Source organism: Erythrolamprus reginae, chromosome 2 (genome assembly GCF_031021105.1).
Source record: "Erythrolamprus reginae isolate rEryReg1 chromosome 2, rEryReg1.hap1, whole genome shotgun sequence".
Classification (NCBI taxonomy): domain Eukaryota; kingdom Metazoa; phylum Chordata; class Lepidosauria; order Squamata; family Dipsadidae; genus Erythrolamprus; species Erythrolamprus reginae.
This window is the reverse complement of record NC_091951.1, coordinates 41,190,038-41,217,411: the sequence shown is the minus strand read 5'-3', so window position 1 is coordinate 41,217,411 and position 27,374 is coordinate 41,190,038. Positions and strand designations below refer to the sequence as shown.

At 41.8% G+C, this 27,374-nt stretch overlaps 2 protein-coding genes and 2 non-coding genes across 4 annotated transcripts; 1 reads left to right on the top strand and 3 right to left on the bottom strand.

The window, feature by feature from the left end:
• Positions 1–1,405: 1,405 nt before the first annotated feature.
• On the top strand, positions 1,406–16,506 carry LOC139160255 (E3 ubiquitin-protein ligase TRIM7-like). The gene is made up of 7 exons (XM_070737941.1): positions 1,406–1,890; positions 4,370–4,465; positions 5,254–5,472; positions 5,906–5,928; positions 7,256–7,371; positions 10,300–10,428; positions 12,654–16,506. Exons 1-7 carry the CDS (start codon positions 1,630–1,632, stop codon positions 13,178–13,180), a joined length of 1,371 nt encoding a protein of 456 aa, XP_070594042.1. The 5' UTR covers positions 1,406–1,629; the 3' UTR covers positions 13,181–16,506.
• Positions 16,507–21,499: 4,993 nt separating this feature from the next.
• LOC139160262 (zinc finger protein 79-like) lies at positions 21,500–24,415 on the bottom strand. Its single transcript, XM_070737957.1, is given in 3 exon segments — positions 21,500–21,723; positions 21,725–22,836; positions 24,300–24,415. Coding segments are annotated over 3 exon segments (1,149 nt in total). The 5' UTR covers positions 24,310–24,415; the 3' UTR covers positions 21,500–21,696.
• Positions 24,416–25,799: 1,384 nt separating this feature from the next.
• On the bottom strand, positions 25,800–25,872 carry TRNAK-CUU (transfer RNA lysine (anticodon CUU)). Its single transcript has one exon. It is a non-coding gene; the product is annotated as a tRNA-Lys (tRNA).
• Positions 25,873–26,219: 347 nt separating this feature from the next.
• Positions 26,220–26,292, bottom strand: TRNAV-CAC (transfer RNA valine (anticodon CAC)). Its single transcript has one exon. It is a non-coding gene; the product is annotated as a tRNA-Val (tRNA).
• Positions 26,293–27,374: the final 1,082 nt, after the last annotated feature.

Sequence of the window (27,374 nt, the reverse complement as noted above, 5' to 3'; positions counted from 1 at the left end):
GGGTATTAATGTCCGAGATGCGGTATGGGTTCCAAACAGATGAGCTGTATTCTAGGATGGCAAAATAATAAAGAATTCTATTCTATTTGACAGAACAGACTGTCCTCTATGATGCAAAATAGAATGGTGATTAAAAAAAGAAAACAAGAAAAGTTAAATAAAACTTTAAAAATTGAACAATTGGGAAGAGATGTAATTGAAAAACCACAAGGCTGTAAAATACTAAAGAAATTTAAAGATTTAGGGGATTTGGAAACATAACAATGGGATTGATTGAATTTTATACAGTTGGAGTTTTTAAATATTGAGATGTCAAAACCAAAGATGTATACTGAGTAATATTTATTAAATTATTACAAAATGGATTTATTCTATTCTATTCTACCTATCACCTCTAGCCTGCCTGCCTGCAGGCATAGTTATATATTATTATAATATATAATAATCATCATGTTTACGTAGTGTATGTTGGAGGTGGTGACCCTTTGGGAGTTTTATTTATTTATTTATTTTGTCCAATACACAATACATAGAAAAGAATAGACATGAGGTAATATATACAGTATAAAGAAAAATATAAAATAGAGAAGATATATGAAAGGAAGAACATATATGTGATATATGAGATAAAGGAAAGACAATTGGACAGGGGACGAAAGGCACACTGGTGCACTTATGTACGCCCCTTACTGACCTCTAAGGAACCTGAAGAGAGGTCAATTGTGGATAGTCTAACTCTAAGGGAGAAATGTTGGGGGTTAGGGGTTGACACTATTGAGTCTGGTAATGAGTTCCACTCTTCGACAACTCAATTGTTAAACTCATATTTTTTACAGTCAACTTTGGAGCGGTTAATATTAAGTTTGAATCTGTTGCGTGCTCTTGTGTTGTTGCGGTTGAAGCTGAAATAGTCATTGACAGGTAGGACGTTGCAGCATATGATCTTGTGGGCAATACTTAAATCGTGTTTTAGGCGTCGCAGTTCTAAGCTTTCTAGACCCAGTACTGTAAGTCTCGTTTCGTAGGGTATTCTGTTTCTAGTGGAGGAGTGAAGGGCTCTTCTGGTGAAATATTTTTGGACCTTTTCAAGGGTGTTGATGTCCGAGATGTGGTATGGGTTCCAGACAGATGAGCTGTATTCTAGGATGGGTCTGGCAAGTTTTGTAGGCTCTTGTGAGTAGTGTGAGATTGTAGGCAACGAGATGTCATTTTAAAGTTACAGTCATAATGATTTCAATTATTCTAATTCTTATTCTAAGCCTAAATTGTGGCTCCACCCTGCAGAAATCCCCGCTAAGCTCTTTCAAATTGGTCACCGTAAAACCTCGCCTCTCTCGGGAGACTGTGACTAACATTTCGCCCCACCCTTCCCACATCGAGGGTCCCTCCCTTCCACCAATCGGACGCGAGACACGTGGGAAAAGCACTCCTCCCATCGCTTAGGTTGCTTAGAGTAAAGCGAAACTTACCGAGGGTGTTTTGAATGCGGAACGCTTCCCCCCCCCCCCCGCCGCCGCCCCAGTTTTCGTCCTCCGGAGTGTTTGCAGAGGAGCTGGTTGGAGCCCCCCCCGTCCAGGTGCTAATTGGAGCTTTTCCCCCCCCGCCCAGGTGTTGTTGCTGGTCCAGACCATGGGGGATCTGGGGAGACTCGCGTCCCGGGTTCAGGACAGCCCTGAAAAACGGATCTCCGAATCCAGGACGCCGTCGGAAGGGCTGCGCCTGCAAGCCGCCGAAAGGTTGCGCGGAGAAGCCCTCTGTGAACAACACCGGGAGCCCCTCAAGCTTTTCTGCTGGGAGGACCGCGCTTTCGTCTGCGTGGTGTGCGGCAAATCCAAGAAGCACCGAGCCCACCTGGTACTTCCCGTCGAGGAGGCAGCTGAAGACTACAAGGTAAATGGATCTGGATTCTACCCCTCTGTTAATGCAGCCTAGAACCGTGTTGGCCTTTTTGGCAGCTGCTGCACAATGCTGGCTCATATTTAAACGGTTGTCCACTAGGACAGTGTTTCCCAACCATGGCAACTTGAAGATATTTGGACTTCAACTCCCGGGAATTCTGGGAGTTGAAGTCCAAATATCTTCAAGTTGTCAAGGTTGGGAAACACTGCACTAGGACTCCCAAGTAACTGTGAGAGGAGGAATCTTGGAGTCCCAGTGGACAAACATTTAAATATTAAAGTCAACCTATTTTCCAAAGCACCTGAGGGTAGAACAAGAAGCAATGGGTGGAAACTAAAAGAGAGAAGCAACTTAGAACTAAGGAGAAATTTCCTGACAGTCAGAACAATTAATCAGTGGAGCAGCTTGGCTCTAGAAGTTGTGAATGCCCTAACACTGGAAATTTTTAAGATGCTGGATAACCATCTGTGTGAAATAGTGTTGAGTTTCTTGCCTAAGCAGGGGGTTGGACTAGAAGACCTCCAAGGTCCCTTCCAACTCTGTTGTTGTTGTTGTTGTTGTTGTTGTTGTTCTTCTTCTTCTTCTTCTTCTTCTTCTTCTTCTTCTTCTTCTTCTTCTTCTTATTATTATTATTATTATTATTATTATTATTATTATTATTATTATATATGAGCCAGCAGTGTGCAGCAGCTGCCAAAAAAACCAACACAGTTCTAGGCTGCATTAATAGAGGGATAGAATCAAGATCAGGTGAAGTGTTAATACCACTTTATAAGGCCTTAATGAGGCCACACTTGGAATACTGCATTTAGTTTTGGTCGCCACAATGTGAAACAGATGTTGAGATTCTAGAAAGAGTGCAGAGAAGAGCAACAAAGATGTTTAGGAGATTAGAGGCTAAAACATATGAAGAATGGTTGCAAGAACTGGCCATGTTAATGAAAAGAAGGACCAGGGGATTCATGATAGCAGTGTTCCAATATCTCAGGGGTTGCCACATAGAAGTGAGTCAATCTATTCTCCAAAGCAGTGATTTTCAACCTTTTTTGAGCCGCGGCACATTTTTTACATTTACAAAACCATGGGGCACATTGAGGAGGGGGCGGCTAAAAAAAGTTTGGACAAAAAAATTATCTCTTCTTCCCTTTTGCTCTATTTCTCTCGCCCTCTTTCTCTCCCTCTTTTTTCTCTCTCTCTCCATCCCTTTCTTTCTCTCTTCCTTCTTTCCTCTTTTCTGCTCTTTCTCTCTCCCTCCCTACTTCCCTCTATGTCTTTCTCTCTCTCTTGCTTTCTTTCTCTCTCTTTCTCTCTCTTGCTTTCTTTCTCTCTTGTTCTCTTTCTCTCTCTTTCTTTCTTTCTCTCTCTTGCTTTCTTTCTTTCTCTCTTGTTTTCTTTCTCTCTCTCTTGCTCTTTCTTTCTCTTGTTTTCTTTCTCTGAGCTTCGCGGCACACCTGACCATGTCTCGCGGCACACTAGTGTGCCACGGCACACTGGTTGAAAAACACTGCTCCAAAGCACCTGAGGGTAGAACAAGAAGCAATGGGTGGAAACTAAACAAGGAGAGAAGCAACTTAGAACTAAGGAGACATTTCCTGACAGTTAGAACAATTAACCAGTGGAACAGCTTGCCTCCAAAAGTTGTGAATGCTCCAACACTGGACGTTTTTGAAGAAAATGTTGGACAACCATTTGTCTGAAGTAGTGTAGGGTTTCCTGCCTAAGCAGGGGGTTGGACTAGAAGACCTCCAAGGTCCTTTCCAACTCTGTTCTTATTAACTTTGGCTGGTCTATTAGTGAGGCAGATACTGTCCTTCTTCCCTGTTTTGAGGCAATGGAGTTCTACCCTGCTTGCAGAAACCTTGAGAGCCCTCCTCCTGAACTTGGGAGTTGATTGGATACTTCCTAAAAATCTGGCATTGCACAATACACTTAATTCTAAAGCCACTTGAATAACACTATTACTGTGTATGTGCTGTACAACCCAACCACCATATTACGGCTTCAAGTGATGGCGAAGGCAACAGCTGGATTTCCCAGGATTGACTGTATGCCAGATTATAGCAATAGCACTTAGATTTGTATACAGCTTCATAGTGCTTTTGCAGCCCTCTCTAAGTGGTTTACAGCGGTGTTTCCCAACCTTGGCAACTGGAAGATATTTCGACTTCAACTCCCAGAATTCCCCAGCCAGCGAATGCTGGCTGGGGAATTCTGGGAGTTGAAGTCCAGATATCTTCAAGTTGCCAAGGTTGGGAAACACTGGTTTACAGAATTAAGCCACACCCCACCCACTAAGCCACTCCCACACCCCACCCACTAAGCAACTCCCACCCCACCCACTAAGCCACTCCTAAGGGGGGGGGATTTGAATTTCACCTCTGCTTCAGTCCCCCAATAAAATCAGCTTCCTAAATGATTTAGCATTTCCATCATTGCTGGGGAATAATCCTAACAGATTTTGTTTCCTCAGAAAGCAGTCCAGATCAAGCTACAGAGACTGAAGCTGAGGAGAATGGCTGCTGAAGGATCAAAGCAGATTCAGGAGAAACAAACAGCTGCTTATTTGGTAGGTAACTTATTCATATACAGCACTAAGGAAAGCCGTAGCGGTTTCTCTTGACTGAAATACATCCCCCACTTAGATGCACATTTTGTAAAACAAAACAGTTTTATTTTGAGGGCCTGAAAAGTAATCATGAGCAATTTTTGTCCACTAAACACATAATAATAATAAAATTAATGATAATAATGATAATAATGATAATAATGTTGTTGTTATTATTATTATTATTATTATTATTATTATTATTAATTAGATTTGTATGCCACCCCTCTCCGAAGACTCGGAGTGGCTCACAACAAGAAAACACAGTACAAATCCAATAGTTAAAAACCATTTAAAACCCTTAATATAAAAACAGTCATGTATCCCAGACAAACCATACATAGAGCGGAAACGGCTCAGGGGAATCAATTTCCCCATGCGGAGGTGGGGATGGGTTTTAAGGAGTTTATGAAAGGCGAGGAGGGTGGGGGCAGTTCTCATCTCTGGGGGGAGTTGGTTCCAGAGGGTCGGGGCCACCACAGAGAAGGCTCTTCCCCTGGGTCCTGCCAGACAACATTGTTTCATCAACGGAACCCAGAGAAGGCCAACTATGTGGGACCTAACCGGTCGCTGGGATTTGTGCGGCAGACGGCGGTCCCGGAGATATTCTGGTCCGATGCCATGAAGGGCTTTATAGGTCATAACCAACACTCCAGACTGCGGAGTGTTGGTGTAACATGGGCATACCTGGGGAAGCCCATTATTGCTCTCGCAGCTGACTTTTTATTTTCTTTCTCTGTCGACTTCAGGAAGACATCAAAGCAGAGAGAAGAAAGATTGCGCAGACATTCCAGCAACTCCGCTTGTTTCTCGAAGAGCAAGAAAGTAGCCTCTTGGCTCGCTTGAGTGACGTGGAGAAGCAACAGGATGAAAGTAACACCAAACTTTCAAACAACCTTTCTTCTCTTGATGACCTGGTCTGTGACTTAGAGAAGCACTGTCAGAGGCCTGCAGGTGAATTTTTACAGGTAGGCATTCTAGGGTTATTGATTTTTTAAACAGAAATTGTTGTTTCTCCTTGAAGCTAAGTATCTTTGCAAGGATGTTTGGCAAAGGTGTTTAGATGGCAAAACAAAAACAATAATCTGCATTGGGAACTAAGATGTAATTTCAGTAAAAATCTTGTGACACTTGATTTTCCCAGAATCCCCCTGACACAATAAATCCAGGGAGGTAGAGCTTCAAACCAGACCTCTCTCTGCTCAGTGGGATATTTTTTAAGCATTTTAGGAGGAATTCTGCTTTTAAGAACCACTTCTTGCTTCAGATTATCCCCCTTAGCTATATGCTATATTGTAAAATAAATGAAAAAAAATTGTAAAATCCTCCTGAACAAACTTTTCCTCTGATAATTTGTTTCCTCTTCACAAAGTAACTCAAATGTCTCTCTGATTTCTCTAGGATCTCAAGGAAACGTTAATCAGGTATATGATTTATAATCTTTTGGGGGGGAGGGTAAAGTTCTTTTTATTTTTCTCCATACAAGCTTCTTCAACACAATTTAAAATATTTTCATATTGTAATAAAAACAGTATCGAGTTAGTAATTTTCTTTATAAGTAATCTACCAAAAATTATTAGTTCCCAATTAATTACTTCTGGTATCAATCCCCCCCCCCAAACTTGACCTCTAATTTTGTCATCTATATATCTAATTTTCATCTAACTGAATTCAAACTTAATTTCCTTTAAACCTTATTGAATGAATACCCTTCTCTTAAGTAATTCAGGTATGCCATAGTGCCTACTCCTCCTTCTTACGTATTCTCCAAAACTCTTGCAAAAAAAAAAGAAGACTTTTATCAACTACTGTGGATGCTGTCAAAGTCCCTGATGAAGACAACGTCTTCAAAGGGGCTAAGAGCAACCCAGCCGTGTGGGATCACTCACGAACGTGAACCCTAGAAAGAAGACTTGGACACATTTTCTCTCTGGGTGAAGTGACACAGCATAGAGTTGTGTACTTCTTTTTATTTGGGAGCATGAGCAAAATGGGGATAATTACACGTACATGTCAAGTGATACACAAACATCCAATAACATAACTTCAAACATGACATATCTTTGAGTCCTTCCTTTCCCACAAACCAATTTCCTAGAAACTCTTCCTCAGAGCAAATGTTTCTCACACCTAATTTCTCTGAAGCCTTCTGCCTTATCACAACCAATCTCCTTAATCACCCTCTTGTCCTGTGTTTGCTTCAGGCAATGTAAATCTCCCCCTTTGATCGTATAAAGTCCTGTCTGGGGTGATGTAAACTTGTTTATCAGTGAGATGTTTATTGAGCCCTTTTATGGTCAGTTGTTTTCCCTGTTGTAATTCACCAGAAATACAGATTAAGCAGTTAGTACCATCCTATCCTGGCTATAATAGAATCAGGGTAAGCAGAGCATTTATATGCTAGAGGTCCAGATATATATAATATGATATAACCCTATTCTAACATTTTTATGCTATACTGCAACAAACTACAAACAATAAAATAGGAAAATTGATTTATAATCTTGTGGGGCTAGGAAAGTATTTGAAAGATTACATATTTTTTTTGAAAAAATCTTTATGCTCCTCTGTGAGCTCTGACTAGCAGAGAAAAAATCCCTATTCTTTCTTTTAAAGAGACCCAGTGGAAATTTAATTTGCAGACAGCCTGGCTGTCCTTCTGATTTTTTTCTTACCAGATACTTAAGAGGCAGCCAGAAATCAGGGAAAGCCACAGAACTAAAATAGTTTGGGACTTCTCTGATCTCTTAGGTGTGAAAAGGGTGAGCTCCTTTGCCTCCAAGAGAAACCTGTTAACCTGGAAAAAGATCTCAGGGCCATCTCTCAGCAAAGTGGTCTATTAATGGAAAACATCAAGAAATTTAGAGGTACGGAAGCTACATAAGAAATACGCATTTCTGTAATTGTATTTATTTATTTATTGGACTCGGGGTGGCTCACAATGTGCCAAAAAACAATATACCATATACATATCTAAAAATCCAATTAATATACTAAAACCTTTAAAAAGCTCTAATAAGATTTAAAAGCCCTACATGGCATCGGACCAGAATACCTTTGGGACCGTCTTCTGCCGCACGAATCCCAGCGACCGATAAGGTCCCACAGAGTTTACCTTCTCTGGGTCCCGTCGACTAAACAATGTCGTCTGGCAGGCCCCAGGGGAAGAGCCTTCTGTGTGGTGGCCCCGGCCCTCTGGAATGAACTCCCTCCGGAGATTAGAACCGCCCCCACCCTCCTTGCCTTTTGTAAGTTACTAAAGACCCACCTATGTCGCCAGGCACGGGGGAACTGAGATACCACCCACCTACCCCCAGGCTTATTCAGTTTATGCATGGTATGATTGTGTTGTATGGCTCCAATGTTGGTTTTAGAATGTTTTTAATATTAGATTTGCTACATTGTCACTATTTTGTTGTGAGCTGCCCCGAGTCTGCGGAGAGGGGCGGCATGCAAGTCTATTAAATTTAATTTAATTTAATTTAATTTAATTAAAATCATTCATTATCATTCACACAACAAAACATACTACTAGTTTCCGAACACTCCTCAAAAGTATGGTATGGTAAACCTTGTTCCTGTTAAATGTTCTTCAAATAAGGAAAAAGTAGAGAGGGTCGAAAGAAGGAATAGATTAATTCGTAGGACTTTTTCCTCTAGATTTGATGAGAATTTCTACTTCCATGAATACTGAAAGTAATTATGTGGAAATAACACCTTGGCCCAAAGTACAGTGATACCTTGTCTTACAAACTTAATTGGTTCCAGGATGAGGTTCATAATGTGAAATGTTCGTAAGACAAACTATGTTTCCCATAGGAATCAATGGAAAAGCAATTAATGCCTGCAAGCCCAAAATTCACCCCTTTTGCCAGCCAAAGCGCCCGTTTTTGCGCTGCTGGGATTCCCCTGAGGCTCCCCTCCATGGGAAACCCCACCTCAAGACTTCCACGTTTTTGCGATGCTGCAGGGGAATCCCAGCAGCTCAAAAACGGGTGCATCGCTGGCAATGGAAGTCCGGAGATGGGGCATCCCAGCACCGGCGGGAGGTTCGTAAGGTGAAAATAGTTCGGAAGAAGAGGCAAAAAAATCTTAAACCCCGGCTTCGTATCTTGAAACGTTCGTATGACGAGGGGTTCGTAAGACGAGGTACCACTGTATTATGGTAATGTTGAGGGCAGTGATTCTCAATCTTGGCAAGATTAAGGTGTGTGGATTTCAGCTCCCAGCCAACATGATAGCTGGGGGAATTTTGGGAATTGAAGTCTGCAGTTCTTAAAGTTTTCAAGGTTGAGAAATATTGGTTGAGGGTATTATGGAAAATTTAAATGGCAGCTCCTAGTATTGACAATTACCATTTTGCAAAAGGTCCATTTTATATATGAATCTGCTGTTTTGATTGAGAAAATTCCTTTCCAAGACAAATTCCTTGTGTGTCCAATTCTGTTCTTGTCTAACCTTTTAATGCTGTTTTAAGCATTTCAGTACAGTTCTTAGCCTATAAGAAAGAGGTTTGATACTTGTTTTACACAAGAATGTCCAAGAAAAATATTTTGCCCAGTCTGAGAACCAATCACTTGAAAAAGATGATTGGAACAGCAGTTGCAAGAAAAAGAGGAATTCTAAAAGAGGAGTGGGTGCATGGTAGACATCTCCTTGAGGATGATTTATGGGGTCCTGTTACATTTTGGGCAACAGGAGATTGTACACGTCTTACTAATTATCTTGTGGCAATCATGTGGCAAGATGTTGTGCAAACAGATCTCAATTTTTCAATTTTCCTTTTCTGGAGCAGAGACAGAAAACATTAAAGCCACCCACATGTTGCTTTAATTAAACTTCCCAACAGTTTTACCTAGCATGGCCAGATATGGGAAATGCTGGGAGTCCCAGGTATCCAACCTCAGCTCTGGAGTAATGGGGTGTGAGATTATGTTACCTTTAAACAAAAATTGTAAAGACATGCTCAGGGCTCCTGATGCCACAAATGATTCTTAATTCCATTTCCCAGTTAACAATACCTTCTGAAGAATAATATTATAATATAATATTTTATAATATACAGTGGTCCCTCGATTTTCGTGGGTTCAAACTTCGCGAAACGGCTACCACGATTTTTCAAAAATATTAATTAAAAATACTTTGCTGTTTTTTCCCCTATACCATGGTTTTTCCCGCCTGATGATGTCATACGTCATCGCCAAACTTTCGTCCGCCTTTAATAAATATTTTTTTTAATAAACTTTAATAAATATGGTGAGTAATAATCTAAATGGTTGCTAAGGGAATGAGAAATTGCAGTTTAGAGGTTTAAAGTGTTAAAGGAAGGCTTGTGATACTGTTCGTAGCCAAAAATAGTGTATTTACTTCCGCATCTCTACTTCGCCGAAATTTGACTTTCGCAGGCGGTCTCGGAACGCATCCCCAGTGAAAATCGAGGGAACACTATATAAATATAATATATAATATAATATAATATTTTATATACTTTGTAATAGTATAAGGGCAGACTAGATGGACCATGAGGTCTCTTTCTACTGTCAATCTTCTATGTTTCTAAGAACTGTGACAATTTTTTGAGCAGAAATTTTCCGAATCTTTTTAATTTTTAGAGTCCTTATTTCAGAGATTCTAGGGCTCATTGGGGATCAATTTTAAAACTCGTCCCAGTGGAAAGGAAGAATGGATGGATAGATAAATGTTTGTGTGTGTGTGTGTGCATGTGCATGTAAAAAGAGCAAATTCTCCAGTGTGTTCGTGATAGGACTAAATCTTCATTCTTCTCTCTTGTCTAGAATCACTGATGGACGAATTGCAGAAAAGCAAAACTCAAAGGTTTAATGCTGTCATTCCGGGTCAGACTGATCAGCCCAGTCATCCCCAGATCTTCCGGCAAGGATTGTATAACGATGTCCTCAAAGCATGTAAGAAAGGTCATGCTACTTAATTGGTGATGGGTTTTTGGTTTTTTTTTACTCTTGCATACTTTTGGAACTTGCAACTCCCAAAGGCATTCATTCATTCACTCACTCACTCACTCACTCACTCACTCACTCACTTACTTATTTATTTAGGCAAGCATATATAAAACTACAGAAAAAGTACAAACACGATTGTGAATGTTGGTATGTCTCGGTATAGCTAGGCTATGAGACCTTCGACATACACCGAGCAGAGAATTTTAACAGAGCGTGGATATGTGATAAAGCCAAATAAAAATACACAGACTTAGTTATGCTTAATAAGTACTATTTACATATAGACATAAGATAGAAATGATTAATAATAAGCGCTAAGCAAATACAATAAAATACGCACAAAGCAAATACACTCCCCACTCAAGGCAAAGCAAAATAAAAATGACAGGGCAGAAATGAACGTTATAGCGTCATTTGAGGGAAAAAGTACTGGCGCCCTCTTATGACGAACCAGCCTAGAATATTTAACATTTAAAGTGATAGTACAAGTTTACAGTGGCAAACCCTAACAAACACGTACCCTGTACTAACAGTGAATACGTAAAACATATAAACATGGTTAAGTATACATGGGGACTTTAGGACAGAGATGGAAGGTACATTGGTGCTCTTATGCCCACCCCTTAGAGACCCCTTAGGAATAGAGTGAGGTCAACGGTACACAGTTTAAGGTTAAGGTTTTGGTGGTTTGGGGAAGAAACCAGAGTCAAGTAGTGCACTCAAGGCACTGATCACTCTATTACTGAAAGTCGTAATTTCTTCAATCGAGTTTGGAGCGGTTTACCCTAAGTTTGTATCTACTGTGTGCTCGTGCTTGGTTGTGGTTGAAGTTGAAGTAGTCATTGACATGTAGGGCCTTGTATCAGATCATTTTATGTGCTACACTTAGGTCACACCAATGACAACGTAGTAGGGGCGGGTTCCTCTTAACTCTATACAACATGAGAAAATATTATTTTACTGAAAGAGTAGTAGATCCTTGGAACAAACTTCCAGCAGACGTGGTGGATAAATCCACACTAACTTAATTTAAACATGCCTGGGATAAACATATATCCATCCTAAGATAATCATCCCTTAAGCACTGTCTTTCAAGGCTGAAGAGACCAAGGCTCCATTTCCTTGATCATTCTTGTTGCCCTTTTTTGCACCTTTTCCAGTTCCATTATATCCTTCTTGAGGTGAGGTGACCAGAACTGTACACAGTACTCCAAGTGTGGTCTCACCATCATTCATGCGGCAGAAGACGGTCTCGTAGGCATTCTGGTCCCATGCCATGTAGGGCTTTTTTTATTTATTTATTTGATTGATTGATTGATTGATTGATTTGTATGCCGCCCCTCTCCAAAGACTCAGGGCAACTAACAACAATAAAAAAGACAATGTAAACAAATCTAATATTAAAAATAATCTAAAAAACCCCAATTTAAAGAACCAATCATACATACAAGCATACCATGCATAAATTTTATAAGCCTAGGGGGAGGGAAAATGTCAATTCCCCCATGCCTGATGACAGAGGTGGGTTTTAAGGAGCTTGCGAAAGGCAAGGAGGGTGGGGGCAACTCTGATATCTGGGGGGAGTTGGTTCCAGAGAGTCAGGGCCGCCACAGAGAAGGCTCTTCCCTTGGGTCCCGCCAGACAACATTGTTTAGTCGACGGGACCCAGAGAAGGCCAACTCTGTGGGACCTAACTGGTCGCTGGGATTCGTGTGGCAGAAGGCGGTCCCAGAGATATTCTGGTCCGATGCCATGAAGGGCTTTATAGGTCATAACCAACACTTTGAATTGTGACCGGAAACCGATCGGCAACCAATGCAGACTGCGGAGTGTTGGTATAACATGGGCATACCTAGGGAAGCCCATGATTGCTCTCGCAGCTGCATTCTGCATGATCTGAAGTTTCTGAACACTCTTCAAAGGTAGCCCCATGTAGAGAGCGTTACAGTAATCGAGCCTCGAGGTGATGAGGGCATGAGTGACTGTGAGCAGTGAGTCCCGGTCCAGGTAGGGCCGCAACTGGTGCACCAGGCGAACCTGGACAAATGCCCCCCTCGCCACAGCTGAAAGATGGTTTATAGGTCATAACCATTAATTAATTGGATAATTGAGAAAGGAGGTTGGAGCTGAGAAGACAGCATAACCACCCACCCTTTTTCTCTTTCTCTCAGTCTTTCCTGTCAGCTGCATAACCCTGGACCCACGCACGGCCAATCGCCATCTCTCGCTCTCCTTGGATCAGAAGACGGTCACGCACCTGGGTCATGCAAAGGTCTTGCCGGACAATCCTGAGAGATTTGATGCCGAGTCCTTTGTGCTGGGCCGCGAATGCTTCCGCTCTGGGAAACACTCCTGGGTGGTGAACATCGAGCAGGAGCACAACTGGGCCATTGGCGTTGCCCGGGAGTCCGTGAGAAGGAAGGGCAATCTCAACCTCAACCCAGAGCAAGGCGTTTGGGCAATACAGCAGTGCTGGGGCCAGTTGCAGGCCCTGACCTCTCACTGGACTATCCTGTTTCTCCCCAGGAAGCCCAAGAGGATCAGGGTCCATCTGGATTACGAGGGAGGGTGGGTGGCCTTTTTCGATGCAGAGCAGGACGCTCCCATCTTTACTTTCCCACCCACCTCGTTCAAGCAAGAGAGGATTCACCCTTGGTTCTGGGTAGCATCTGGATCTCAGCTCTCCTTATGCCCCTGAGATTGATTTAGAGTGGTACCTCATGATATGAACTTAATTGGTTCCAGGAGGAGGTTCGTAAGGTGAAAAGTTCGTAAGACGAAACAATGTTTCCCATAGGAATCAATGGAAAAGCCAATAATGCCTGCAAATCCTTCAGGAAAATCCCAAACTTTAGAAGGGAGTCGAACAGAGGGCAAGGAGGAGCAGCTAAAGGGGGCGGGTGGAAGAAGCAAGGCTAGGCTAAAGGGTGAGTGGGAAGAAAGGCAAGGGGGGCGCCCCTCCCTTTTCTTTCTTCAAAAGACACCCGTTCAGTACCTCTGCAAGCACACTGTTCTACTTTTGTTAATGCAAAGTCTTTCCCCCTCCAAGCCACCCCTCCCTTTTCTTTCTTCAAAAGACACCCTTTCAGTACCTCTGCAAGCACGCTGTTCTCTGCAAACTCTTTCCCCCTCCAAGCCACCCCTCCCTTTTCTTTCTTCAAAAGACACCCTTTCAGTACCTCTGCAAGCACGCTGTTCTCTGCAAACTCTTTCCCCCTCCAAGCCGCCCCTCCCTTTTCTTTCTTCAAAAAAGGGGGGGAAAAGAAACCCCTTCATCCCACCAGCAGCGGCTTGGGTTTGTAAGGTGAAAATAGTTCAGAAGAAGAGGCAAAAAAACACCGGGTTCGTATCTTGAAAAGTTTGTTAGAAGAGGCGTTCATAAGATGAGGTACCACTGTATTTTTTATTTATTTAACAGGATTTATATGCCGCCCAACTCCGGTGGCTAACAAAATTGGAAACAAGTCATTATTCTTCTGCATTATTCCAGACTTGGGATTTCAGCCAGTCGAGAAACCTTGCGTAATTTTGTACGTATATGAGCAATGTGAAAATTGCTGTGGGACTTCTTTGCTTAACTGTATTCAGCAGAGGAATGATTAGTTTTTGAGTTTTTAGGGAAGCATTAAATGTCACTGAAAGTGCCACTCAGGGATGTATTTTAATGGCAGAAGTTGCAACGGTATAAAATGGCTTTTGACTGACAGAAAGCCCTGATGGTAGGAGGAAAAAAAACACTGATTTGAAAATGGACACTTATCTCCCAGGAGAGTTGTTCTCCCATACCACTCTGTAGCAGAGTGCAAAATGAAATAAATGTGCCTGAGTCCTTTTGTCCTCTTAAGTTCTATAGTTAATTTGTACATTTCTATGCAATCACATATCTTCTTGATTATCAAACTTTCAATGGGTGTATTAGGGTTCCTCCAGCATTGGAGGAATATTATAATATGTAGACTGTGAAAAATCAATAAAAACACATCTGAAAAAGAATTTAGAATCAAACTGATGGCCACCTATCTTTTTGGCTAATCTGAAGTCAAAGCCTTCAACAGAGAAATTTCTGGGACATCGTAGATAATTTATATTCCCATTACATCATGCACTGGGAGCAGAAGAGCTTTGTGTCTTGAAATTCCTACCTACCCCATCCCTCTCCATTCATTTTCTTCTGCTATAGAGGCTTCCTATATCTATTCCAATGCTGAGGTTTCTGTGTGAAGCACATTGCATTTCAACTGCCAGCAGAATTTGCTTTGGGGTTTTTCCCACCTACTTTTAGGAAGTTACTTCCACACTGAGTTGGAAATAACATGTACAGTGGTACCTCTACTTACGAACTTACGGTAATTCGTTCCATGACCAGGTTCTTAAATAGAAAAGTTTGTAAGAAAAAGCAATTTTTCCCATAGGAATCAATGTAAAAGCAAATAATGTGTGCAATTGGGGAAACCATAGGGAGGGTGGAGGCCCTGTTTTCTCCCAGGAGATTCTTAGAGAGGCCCTATGGAGGCTTTTCCCCACCTTTTCCGGCCCTGTTTCCTCCCAGGAGATTCCTAGTGAGGCCCCATGGAGGCCTCTCCCTGCCTTTTCCGGTTACAGTTTCAGACGCTGTTTTGTAAGTGGAATACGGTTCTTGAGAAGAGACAAAAAAATATTGGAACACCCGGTTCTCATCTACAAAAGTTCATAAGTTGAGGTGTTTGTAGGTAGAGATACCACTGTACATTTTAAAAATGAATCGTGCAAGCAAATACAATCATATATCCATTTATATAAGGCTATTCCATGGCACAAAGCATATATTTGTGTTGCACTGTCATACAGCTGATTTGGAGTTTTCTGGTTGCAACGTTTAACATATTTTGTAACTAATCTGGCACACAGACACACTTACTTTAAAACAAAAACCCATCACTACTGTGAATAATACCCAATCGCTTCAAATCAGCTCCTCGTGCTTCATTTTGCAATGTTGATTCACTATTATTTGAATGACCATTTTTGTATTGCTTTGATATAAAAACATGGAAAGGAAAACTGAGGAGGAAGGGAAGAAATATTGTGTACTGCACAGCTTATATATTGTGACATCTTTCTAAAGAGGGTCTCCTATAACAGTGTTTTTCAAACAGTGTGCCCCGGCACACTAGTGTGCCGTGAGACATGGTCAGGTGTGCCGCGAAGCTCAGAGAGAGAAAGAAAGAAAGAGAGAAAGAAAGAGAGAGAAAGAACAAGAGAGAGAGAGAACAAGAGAAAGAAAGCAAGAGAGAGAGAGAAAGCAATAGAGAGAGAAAGAGAGGGAGGGAAGGAGAGAAAGACAGAGGGAGGGAGGGAGAGAGAAAGAGAGCAAAAAAGAGGAAGGAAGGAAGAGAAAGAGGGATGGAGAGAGAAAGAAGGAAGGGAGAGAAAGAGGGAGGGAGAGAGAAATAGAGCGAAAGGGAGGAAGAGAGAGAGAATTTTTTTGTCCAAACTTTTTTTAGCCCCCACCCTCCCCACGCTCATAAATGTAAATGTAAAAAATGTGCCGCGGTTCAAAAAAGGTTGAAAATCACTGTCCTATAACACCAATAAAAATTCAGAGGCATTGTCACTGGTTTCACACATCAAGTAACGAGTAAGAAAGGCTGACCTACCTTAAGTGCAAAATACACTGCAAGGTTTGGATTTTGCAACAGATAATTTGATCCATAAGGTAAAATCATAAACATATTTATTCAAAACAGCATTCTTCTTGTGCGGGTGATTATTTTATTGCATTGTAAAGGCTGCCCAGTCTATTGTCAAGAAAAACACAATTTAACTGAAACTGATCCAATGGATATTTAATTGGGCCTAAACATCTGTTGTAAAGACTAACATATTTATTGCAGCATATACTCTATTTCAGAGAGCTGCTTTATCAAGACCAAGAAACAGTCATGGAATTGGCCCCATACAGTGTTTGTAGGGAAAACTTCTGCTGGCAAAATGATGTCAAGAGCAAAAATAATGATGGAACTCTAATAAAAAGATTGAAGTCAACTAGTACTTGTTGTGGTTAGCTCTGGCCCTGCTCCTGCCCCAAGGACTGTGGATGTGGGGGAGACACCCACATGCTGCAGGCTTGTTTTGCCCCCGGTGGAATCTGATGATGAAGGCTCCTCTGACCAAGAAGACATGAGTGACAGGGAGGAGGAAAGTGTAGCAGACAGCTCAGGAGACCAATTATCTCTCTCCTTGGATTCAGAACAAGAGTTAATGATACAGCCATGCATGAGGAGAGCGATGCATAGGCAGCAACAACTGAGAGATTATTATCAAAGAAAATGAGGCCACCTGTGGTTGGGTGGGGCTGTGGTAATTAGTGAGGCTGCTATAAATAGCAGCCTGTGGGTTTGGCCATTGTGGAGGATTATCTGATCCTTGTGTTTCGTGACTGCTTTACTGACTTTGACTTTGTGTGCTGATTTTTCCCCCGCTTTGAAACTAAACCAGAGCAAAGTGTGTTTCACTTTGTGAAAGAAGGACTGTGAATTGCCTCACAGCTGCAAGCTAAGTATCACAGAACTGATAAGGGACTTGTACAAATTACCAGTTTGTTTGGAGACAAGTGCTCTTTGCTATACCAACAGAGGGCTTGGTTTAAGTGAATTTTCATTATAAAGAACATTGTTTTGAATTTTCAAATGTGTGTGTGTCTGAAATTTGTACCTGTGAATTTTTGGGAGGATTCTACCAGAGAACAGTACTTAAGACTAAATGACAAGAACTTTTGAGTAAAATAGGACCCCACAATAAGACTACAATTTTAAACCCATGTGGCCTGCATTTCCACAATGGTGAAGAGGTTTACAAGCTCAAGAGGCAAAATGGATGACTTAAAGCCAGGCAGGTCTTTGAGATATATATGTTTCATACATGAAAATTCAGATGCCACAATTTTTAAGTAAGCCATCCAAAGTGTAGTGCAGCCATCTGGATGATGGGAATTATTTATAACTGATCAACTTCTGTAATAATTACGACGTCTCATAGAAGCCAGTAGTAATGAACTCAGCCACTATATTTGATAAAGAAGTGACATAAAACAGGGCACTCTTACATTTTTTTACATAAAAAGGCAACAACGTTCCTTTAAGACTACAGTGGTACCAATACCTAAGAATGCTTCTACTTACAAACTCTTCTAGATAAGAACTGGGTGTTCAAGATTTTTTTGCCTCTTCTCAAGAACCAATTTCCACTTACAAACCCGAGCCTCCGAAACTGTAACCGGAAAAGGAAGGGAGAAGCCTCCATGGGGCCTCTCTAGGAATCTCCTGGGAAGAAACAGGGCTGGAAAAGGCAGGGAGAAGCCTCTATGGGGCCTCTCTAGGAATCTCCTGGGAGGAAATAGTGTCAGAAAAGGCGAGAAGCCTCCCTGGGGCCTCTCTAAGAATCTCCTGGGAGGAAACAGGGCCTCCACCCACCCTGTGGTTTCCCCAAACATACACATTATTTGCTTTTACATTGATTCCTATGGGGAAAATTGCTTCTTACAAACTTTTCTACTTAAGAACCTGGTCACGGAACGAATTAAGTTCATAAGTAGAGGTACCACTGTATTCTTCAGCTTTAAAGTTTTATTAAGACAAGGGGAATGGTTAATGCAGTGCTTCTCAAATAGTGGGTCCGTCCCCCTTGGGGGCGCGCAGAGTGATGCCAGAGGGTACGTGACCCCTGGGAATGTGATTTTTTTTCCCCACAGGGAGTAGTACGCATGGTCTACCTGACACTTGTACCGGCAGCTCCATAGTGTTCCTCAGCATTGTGTCCAGGGCAGCCCGTTCTAAAAGAAAACGTCTTGTGAGTTCAAACTTCTCAAACTCGCGAGACGTTTTATTTTAGAACGGGCTGCTCTGAACACAACGCCAAGGAAGATGATGGAGATACCAGTAGAACTGTCATGTAGGACGCGCATCTCGCGGTGGGGTGCAATTAGGGGGTGGCAGGTCGGGTGGGGCAGGCCGTGAGACGCGCGTCGGTGGAGAGTTGGGGGGAGCGCGAAATGTTTACTTCTTCCTGGAGGGGAGCGTTAACTGAAAATAAATTGACTGAAAATAATTGAGTTCTATTTCTTTTGAAAGTAAATAGTACATTCATACGTGATCTATGTTGTACATACTCCTGGTAAGTTGGAGGATGATGAAGAACTTGTGGACTCTGATTCAGACAGTGTTTATGAATTAGTGGTGGGCCCAGCGTTACAGGTAGTAGAACAGGTGGGAGGCCAACCACAGGATGTGGCTATGAGTCCAGAATCTAGCGAGGAAGAATCAGACATTCGCTGGGTCGATCCTAAATTAAGAAGGGTCCAAAAACGTAAGGAACAAGTGTCTGGAAGAAGATATTAAGGGGAGGAATGGGTTAAATACTGGAATGGTGTATTTGGGACGTCAGGGGGTCGGTGGGGAAGAAGGGTGGAGTTTCAATGTTGTAGAACAAAAATGGAAAGTGTTCCCATTCAGCTCCCAAGCAAGCAAACTCATTCTGTTATTTTCTAGTCATTTCTGCTGTTTTTGAATCATGCTGTGAGTACATAAATCTTGGTGAACGGAGGAGGCTGGGAGGAATGCAAAAGGAATGTAATTAGGAGAGATAACGGGAGAACAAGAAATGTGCTAGTATGAAGTGTATTTTGAATACGGAAGAGAATAAAGATGGAGTTTCTTTGTTTATGAAATACTGCATTTAGTAAAAGTTATTTGTAATAGCTAAAATTCTACCAGAAACCAGAACAATCTATAGAAAATAGGTGGATGTCAAATTATTTTTCTGTACCTTTGGTAGCCAAAAAACAATTAAAACTCTTCTTTCCCACATCAAGTAAAGTTTGTTGTCTCTACACTTTGGCTTCACCAGTGGATCTTACCACTGAGGTTCTTCATATCTAAAAACACTGGGGGAAAATCCAACTTTGGAGGGGGAAAAACACTATTCAGTTGCGTTAAACTAGTGGTTCTCAACCTTGGCGTTGGGACCTCTTTGGGGGTCGAATGATCGTTTCAGGAGTCACCTAAGACCATAGGAAAAGACAAATTTCCCATGGTGTTAGGAAGTAAAGCTTCTATTCTGGCACCTTGGAACATATTTTTACAATCGACCAATCAGGCGTTTACAGTGGAAGTGTCCCTCTGAACTTCCTGCCAATCAGCTTAAAGCTCTGTTGGGAGAATTGGCGCTAGACTTATGGTTGGGGGTCACCACAACATGAGGAACTGTATTAAGGGGTCGCGGCATTAGAAAAGTTGAGAACCATTGCGTTAAACAGTATCAGCATTCTGCATTCTTATAAAGAGATAACTGCCTTGACCAAACACGGTTTCAGTTCAAGAATATAACTTGATTAAACAGCAACAATATCACAAGTTTATAAGTCCTCACTGTTGCAATGATAAGCTTAAAAACGTGCTTCATAAGACAAACAGACGTCAGAGAAGGGCTGAACAATATTTCTCAATAGCAGATAACAGTATCTTGGTCTTGCAGCTGTTTTTGATCTTTTCTACAGAAACAGCTCCAATTATATCAACTAACCTATGTCTCAGCTTCCATTAGATATCCTGACTATGTTAACCCAGTGTTTCCCAACCTTGGCAACTTGAAGATATTTGGACTTCAACTCCCAGAATTCCCTAACCAGCGAATGCTGGCTGGGGAATTCTGGGAGTTGAAGTCCAAATATCTTCAAGTTGCCAAGGTTGGGAAACACAGGGTTAACCTATTGTCATTCAATGAATCATTTGAAATCTCCTGGAGCAGATTTTTTTTTTCTTCATGTGTGGCTTAAAACCCCACAATAGTCTTACAGGTTTATCTGTAATTAATGTAGTCCCACTGAAAGGGGCGACATTTTATTCTCCTGTAAGGAGCACAAAACTGCAGCCTTCATAACATAGACCAGGAGTCTCCAAACTTTTGGCAACTTTTAAGATTTGTGGACTTCTACTCCCAGAGTTCTCCATACTGGCTGGGGAATCCTTCTGCCCTATGAATCTCAGCGGCCTATTAGATCCCAAAGAGTCGACCTTCTCCAGGTCCCGTCAACCAGACAATGTCGCTTGGCAGGGCCAAGGGGAAGAGCCTTCTCTGTGGGGGGTCCGGCCCTCTGGAATCAGTTCCCCCCACCCTCCTCTCCTTCCATAAAAGTTTAAAGACCTATTTATGCCGCCAGACTTGGGGCCATTAGATCCTAGCCCCCTGACCGACGAGTGTATTAATATGTTTTGTTGAGTGAATGGTAATGAATCTGTTTAAACTATATTAGAGCTTTTTAAAGTCTTTTTAGACATATTAATTAGATTTTAAGATGTATTTGTGATATTGTTCTGATATGTTGTGAGCCGCCCTGAGTCCTCGGAAAGGGGCGGCATACAAATCCAATTAATAAATAATAAATAAATAAATTTATGTCGCCAGGCTTGGGGCAATTAGGTCTTAGGCCTCCTGGACGATGAATGTTATGTATGGCTCAGGTCTGAATGTGTATGATTGATTTTTAAAGTATTAGGGATTTTAGGTTATTCATTCATTCATTCATTCATTCATTCATTCATTCAGTTAATTAGCAGATTTGCATGCCGCCCCTCTCCATAGACTCGGGGCGGCTAACAACAATAATAAAAACAGTATATAACAAATCTAATATTTAAATTACTAAAAACCCTTATTAAAAACCAAACTTTCACACAAACATACCATGCATAAATTGTATAGGCCTAGGGGGAAGGTATATCTCAATTCCCCCATGCCTGACGACAGATGTGGGTTTTAAGCAGCTTACAAAAGGCGAGGAGGGTGGGGGCAATTCTGATCTCTGGGGGGAGTTGGTTCCAGAGGGCCGGGGCCACCACAGAGAAGGCTCTTCCCCTGGGCCCCGCCAAACAACATTGTTTAGTTGACAGGACCCGGAGAAGGCCCGCTCTGTGGGACCTAACTGGTTGCTGGGATTTGTGCGGCAGAAGGCGGTCCCGGAGATATTCTGGTCCGATGCAGATTAATTGGATCTGCCATTGTATTTTATTGTTTTCTTATTACATGTTGTAAGCTGCCCCGAGTCTTCAGAGAAGGGCGGCATAGAAATCCAATAAATAAATGAATAAATTCTGGGAGTTGAAGTCCACAAGTTTTAAAGTACGCCAAGTTTGGAGACCTCTGATGTAGACTGTCAATCAAGAAACGTTGCCAAAGAGCTCATCGGAAAGACACTATTTGTCGTCCCCCTTGGAACGGGGACATTTGAGCCAGGATTCTTCCCAGCGCTTTTCACGTGGACTCTCCGATGGCTCACCAAGTGGGAGCTTTGGTTAAATCGCTTCCCGCACTCTGGGCACTCGTAGGGTTTCTCCCCTGTGTGGATCCTCTGGTGTTTGTTCAAGTCTGAATTCCGGACAAAACTTCTCCCGCACTCCAGGCAGTTGAATGGCCGGTCCCCTGTGTGCATCCTCTGGTGTGCCAAGAGGGCTGAGCTGTAGCTGAAAGTCTTCCCACACAGGAGGCATTTGTACCGCCTCTCTTCCTGATGGGACTTTCGGTGGACCAGGAGCTGGTGGAGCATGCGGAAGGTTGCTGGGCAGTCGGAGCAAGCGTGCAGCTTCTCGGTGTGCGTCTTCTGGTGGGAGACGAGATGCGACTTGTGACCAAACCGTCGGTCGCACTCGGGGCAGACGTATGGTTTTTCCCCCGTGTGAGTCCGCTGGTGGGCCGAGAGGTTAGAGCTGGTGCTGAAGCGTTTCCCGCAGTCCTGGCAGGCGTAAGGTTTCTCCCCCGTGTGGGTCCGCTCGTGGGCCCGCAGCTGGGAGCTCTGCCGGAAGCCCCTCCCACAGATGGCGCATTTGTACGGCTTCTCTCCGGTGTGGATCCGCCAGTGCTTGATGAGCACCGAACCTTCGCTGAAATGCCTCCCGCAGTCTGAGCAGGCGTAGGATTTCTCTCCGGTGTGGGTCCGGCGATGCACGATCAGCGCTGAGCTGGTGTTGAAGCTCTTCCCACAGTCGGTGCACTTATACGGTTTTTCCCCAGTATGAAGCCTTCGGTGGGTTAACAGGCTGGAACTGTGGCGGAAGCTTTTCTCGCACATGTCACACTTAAAGGGACGGTCGCTTGGGTACATCTTCCGAGGGCTGTTCTCATAGTCGAAACAAATCTCCTCTGTGAACGGATGCTGACGCATGTCCAGAACTCTCTTTACAGATTTCAATGGTTTAGATTCCAGGAAATCTTCACTTTGCTCCGATAATTTTTTGATTGGCTGTTCCACATCAACCCATAGGGTATCCCTCAGGGGCTGGAGAGATCCTTCGTTACCTTCTCTCTTGATCCAGCCTTCACCTGCTAAAAAGAAGAGAAGCGACCGATTAGCTCCCAGAGTTGGCCTTCTCTGGGTCCCGTCAACTAAACAATGTCATTTGGCGGGACCCAGGGGAAGAGCCTTCTCTGTGGTGGCCCCGATCCTCTGGAACCAATTCCCCCCTGAGATTAGAACTGCCGCCACCCTCCTGGCCTTTCGCAAGCTACTTAAAACCCACCTCTGCCGTCAGGCATGGGGGAACTGAGATAACTTCCCCAGGCCTATACTGTTTATGTATGGTATGTTGTGTGTACGTTTTCTTAAATTATGGGCTTTTAGTTTTAATTATTAGATTTGTATTGCATTGTTTTTCTATTACTGTTGTGAGCCGCCCCGAGTCTACGGAGAGGGGTGGCATATAAATTTAATAAATAAATAATAAATAAATAAAAGCTGCTCATTGGTCATTTATTCTCCACCAGGAGGCCAAAAGGAATCTGGGGTTTTGACCACAGAGGAACAAATAGGGAGCCAGTGGGAAAAAAGAGGGAAACTTAAATCTCTCACTGCGTTCAAGGCTTTGTTATGTCTTATCGCTGATGGAGATAGGCTTATGTTTGTTAAAATCATCAATGTCAAAAGTCTAGCTCTGGCATATCTATTCTATTTCTTTTCTGGTTCCTTAAATACCAAACTGCAAGGTTGAGACATTCCTTGTGTATCCAATCACACTTGGCCAATAAAATTCTATTCTACTCTATTCTAATTTTAATTCTATTCTAAAGTGTTGTACCTTATGATTCTTGGCAAATGTATATTTTCTTTTATGTACCCTGAGAGCATATGCACCAAGACAAATTCCTTGTGTGTCCAACCTTGGCCAATAAAATTCTATTCTATTCTAATTTTAATTCTATTCTAAAGTGTTGTACCTTATGATTCTTGACAAATGTATCTTTTTCTTTTATGTACCCTGAGAGCATATGCACCACGACAAATTCCTTGTGTGTCCAATCAACCTTGGCCAATAAAATTCTATTCTATTCTATTTGCTTTTAAAATGTTTTTTAAATTTTTTAGTGGCCATATTACTTGCCTGAATGTGTTACTGTATGATGCTGAGTGTCAGGTATGCGTGATAAACGGCTATATATATATATTTAATAAAGAAAGTAAAGGATAATTTCATACAAAGTAAAGGACCAAAATTCTTGCGAGGGGAAAAGAAACTTATTCCGTTTCTATTTTTCCTGAAATGGAAAAGCGAGCAAACATGTCACAAAAGAAAAGGCTCGCCCGCCTAAGTTTCGCACCCTTTCCCCAAAAGGTTTTAAATCTTTTCTGCCTTCGTTCACACAACCTAGAAGCCACCACTTCAATCAATGAAGCCAACGGCCGGCGCAATGCTCCATAATCATCTTTTTTTCTAGGCACCCCATTGCTTCGGGAGGAACCCGGAAAGTTGTCCGGGCCCCTGGCTCGCTCCAGCCCCATCGCAGGAACTTACCGGGCTCCATGCCCAAGCCAGGCGCGCCGCTTTAGAGGACTTTCAATCCCGAGGCGGCTCTTAAGCCGCAGCGCCGGAGCGCCGATGCTCATCGCAAGAGGCACTTTCCGTCCAGATTCTTGCGGCCTTTTGTGTTGCCCCCCCGATAAGCATGGTGGGAAATGTAGTCTGGAGAGCGAAGAAACGGGATGCCGCGAAAAGGCCCTCTGGGTAGTGTAGTTCTCCTGCGTTTCCCGCTTACTTAAGCGAGGATACCAAATAGAATACGTATTGCAAAATTGGCAGAGATGGGATATCATTAGTATTAGGGATCCTATTGGGGGAAGATGGTGGTGATAGTGAAGCGAGGGACTTGGGGACAAAGATCTACCTCAGCAAGCCGGTGTCCCAAACGCTTGCAAAATAATAATAATAATTATAATAATAATAATAATAATAATAATAATAATAATTATTATTATTATTATTATTATTATTATTATTATTATTATTATTATTATTATTATTATTTATCTAAAAACAATTTATTAGATTTGTATGCCACCCCTCTCCGGAGACTCGGAGTGGCTCATCAGGGCTCCCTTCCCCACCCCCCTTATAACTTGGAGAACCTTCCTTGCTGTCATTTAGAAAATCCCTTTTCTAAACTTTTCAGCATCAGCAAACAACAATTTGCCTTTTTAAAAAACAAGGAATGCCAATGACTTTTTTAAAAAAAAAGAATAAAAGAATATGGAGAAAGAATATAGACTAGGCTAGACAAGACAAGAATAGAATAGAATAGAATTTTTTCTTGGCCAAGTGTGATTGGGCACACAAGGAATTTGTCTGGTGCCTATGCTCTCAGTGTACTGTACATAAAAGAAAATATACATGTGTCAAGAGCCATAAGGTACAACACTATAGAATAGAATAGAATAGAATAGAATATTGGCCAAGTGTGATTGGGCACACAAGGAATTTGTCATTGGTGCATATGCTCTCAGGGTACATGAAAGAAAATACTAATACTAAACTACAGTAATACTAATACTAGAGCTTAATGCTGAAACTTTTTTCTCGCACAAGAGTCTCTTCAGAGGCTGCAAAACCGTGCACCTATATACAGCTGGCTGCAATCAATTTATATACATAGTTTATTAGACTATTATTATTATTATTATTATTATTATTATTATTATTATTATTATTATTATTATTATTATTATTATTACAGTATTATTATTATTATATGCCGCCCCTCTCCGGAGACTCCGGAGATATGCGGATCTAATGGAAGTGCAGTACTGTATACTCAGGGCAGAATGTGAAGTGAAGAAAACCAAAATTTAGTAAAGAAAACACTCCTAGAATGATTCCCCCGTCCTCTTTCATTCCCACCGTTGTTGCTTTAAGTGCAAATAATAGAACTAGCGATCCCTTGGGGGGAAAATAATAATAAAGAACGGCAGTATATTCATTTTTGGTGTTTTTCTTCTTAAAGGGAGGAAAAACATACTGCGCCCAACGTGGGGCTCGAACCCACGACCCTGAGATTAAGAGTCTCATGCTCTACCGACTGAGCTAGCCGGGCTGTTGGGAAACCACCTTTACCAAAATTTCACTTAACCTAAAATGTATTAACTCTGTATTTCTGAGTTCGTTCCACTATCCTATTGTGCTCTACTGTGTTGCAGCATACTTTACTATTGTACTACTACTGTGCTACTATTGTCTCGGTTGATGAGTAAATCTTGGCCGATATTGACTTACTTGGAAAATTGCTTTTAAGTTTAGAAATGCAGCGTCAAACCAGCAAAAAGATTGTTCTGAATTATAACATAAATCGATATATACATATATCATGGGGGGGAAAAGAGTTTCCACTAAGCATAGACGTCCGAAATATTATTTTTAAAGATTATATAAAAAAGAACAAGCTGTTTCTGCCCGGTTTCGAACCGGGGACCTTTCGCGTGTGAGGCGAACGTGATAACCACTACACTACAGAAACCGGCTGCTTCCTGCCTTTCCCCTATAACCTACAACACTTTAGTGCTGGAACTAAACAACGTTCGCAAAATGTTTCCTGGTTACTTGTAATAATAGCTCCCAGAGCTAATCGATAGATATTTTTAAAAGCATTCCTGCTGGAAGCCAATTCTGGGAAGCAGCCAGACAAGATGAAATATAGAGGCTATAATCATATTTTATTAAAGTCTCTAATAAAACCTGCACGGAACCATAAGTACTGTATCAAATGTATAGGGTTCTTACTATAGCTAGCAAAGCTGCTGCCCCTACACCTCATCCAGAGGGCTCCCAGTCTTGTTTTACTCCAATAGCTAAACAAGCTATTGCTTTTCTCTGGCAGCGTGCCTATTTCTGTAAGGACAGAGTGCTCAGTTGCATTTTATTTTATTTTACTCTGTTTACAGGCTTTATTGGGCACTGATGTATTTCCAATACAATAAATGCAGTAGAATCATTAATATTGTGATATCCAAGTCTAAAAATAACTTTTGATATTCAAGGCTAAAAATCACCATCACATTGCTAAATAAATAATTCTCTCAACACTGTCAAATTATTTACTAAGTCTGCACTATTACTCTTCCCATCGTTCCCATCACCCATCTCCTCTCACAAATGGCTGTATGACTGTAACTTTGTTCCTTGTATGCTTACAATTTATATTGACTGGTTCCTAATATGATTTTATTGCTTATTTGTACCGGGACTATCATTAAGTGTTGTACCTTATGATTCTTAATGAAATTATTTTTTATTTTATATATAGTGAGAGCATATGCACCAAGACAAATTTCTTGTGTGTCCAATCAGATTTGGCCAATAAAGAATTCTATTCTATTCTATTCTATTCTAAAATACATGTGAAAAAATAGGCTAAAATAGGCAGCATTAGTAGAAGAGTGATTCATACAGAGTATTTTTTAAATTGACTGCATCCACTGGGCATGATACATAAGGGAGGAATAATTAATTAATTAATTATTAAGTTAAAATGCCTTTTTTCTTTCTGACACTGCCAAAAATGTTAATTTTTCAAATAGTGATCATTCAAAGTTACAACAG

Excerpts from the sequence above, each read along its gene's own strand:
- LOC139160255 (XM_070737941.1), top strand. The coding sequence starts at position 1,630 with ATGGGGGATCTGGGGAGACTCGCGTCCCGGGTTCAGGACAGCCCTGAA. Across the intron at positions 4,466-5,253 it reads AACAAACAGCTGCTTATTTG|GAAGACATCAAAGCAGAGAG; the intron begins GTAGGTAACTTA and ends TGTCGACTTCAG. Across the intron at positions 7,372-10,299 it reads AAACATCAAGAAATTTAGAG|AATCACTGATGGACGAATTG; the intron begins GTACGGAAGCTA and ends TCTCTTGTCTAG.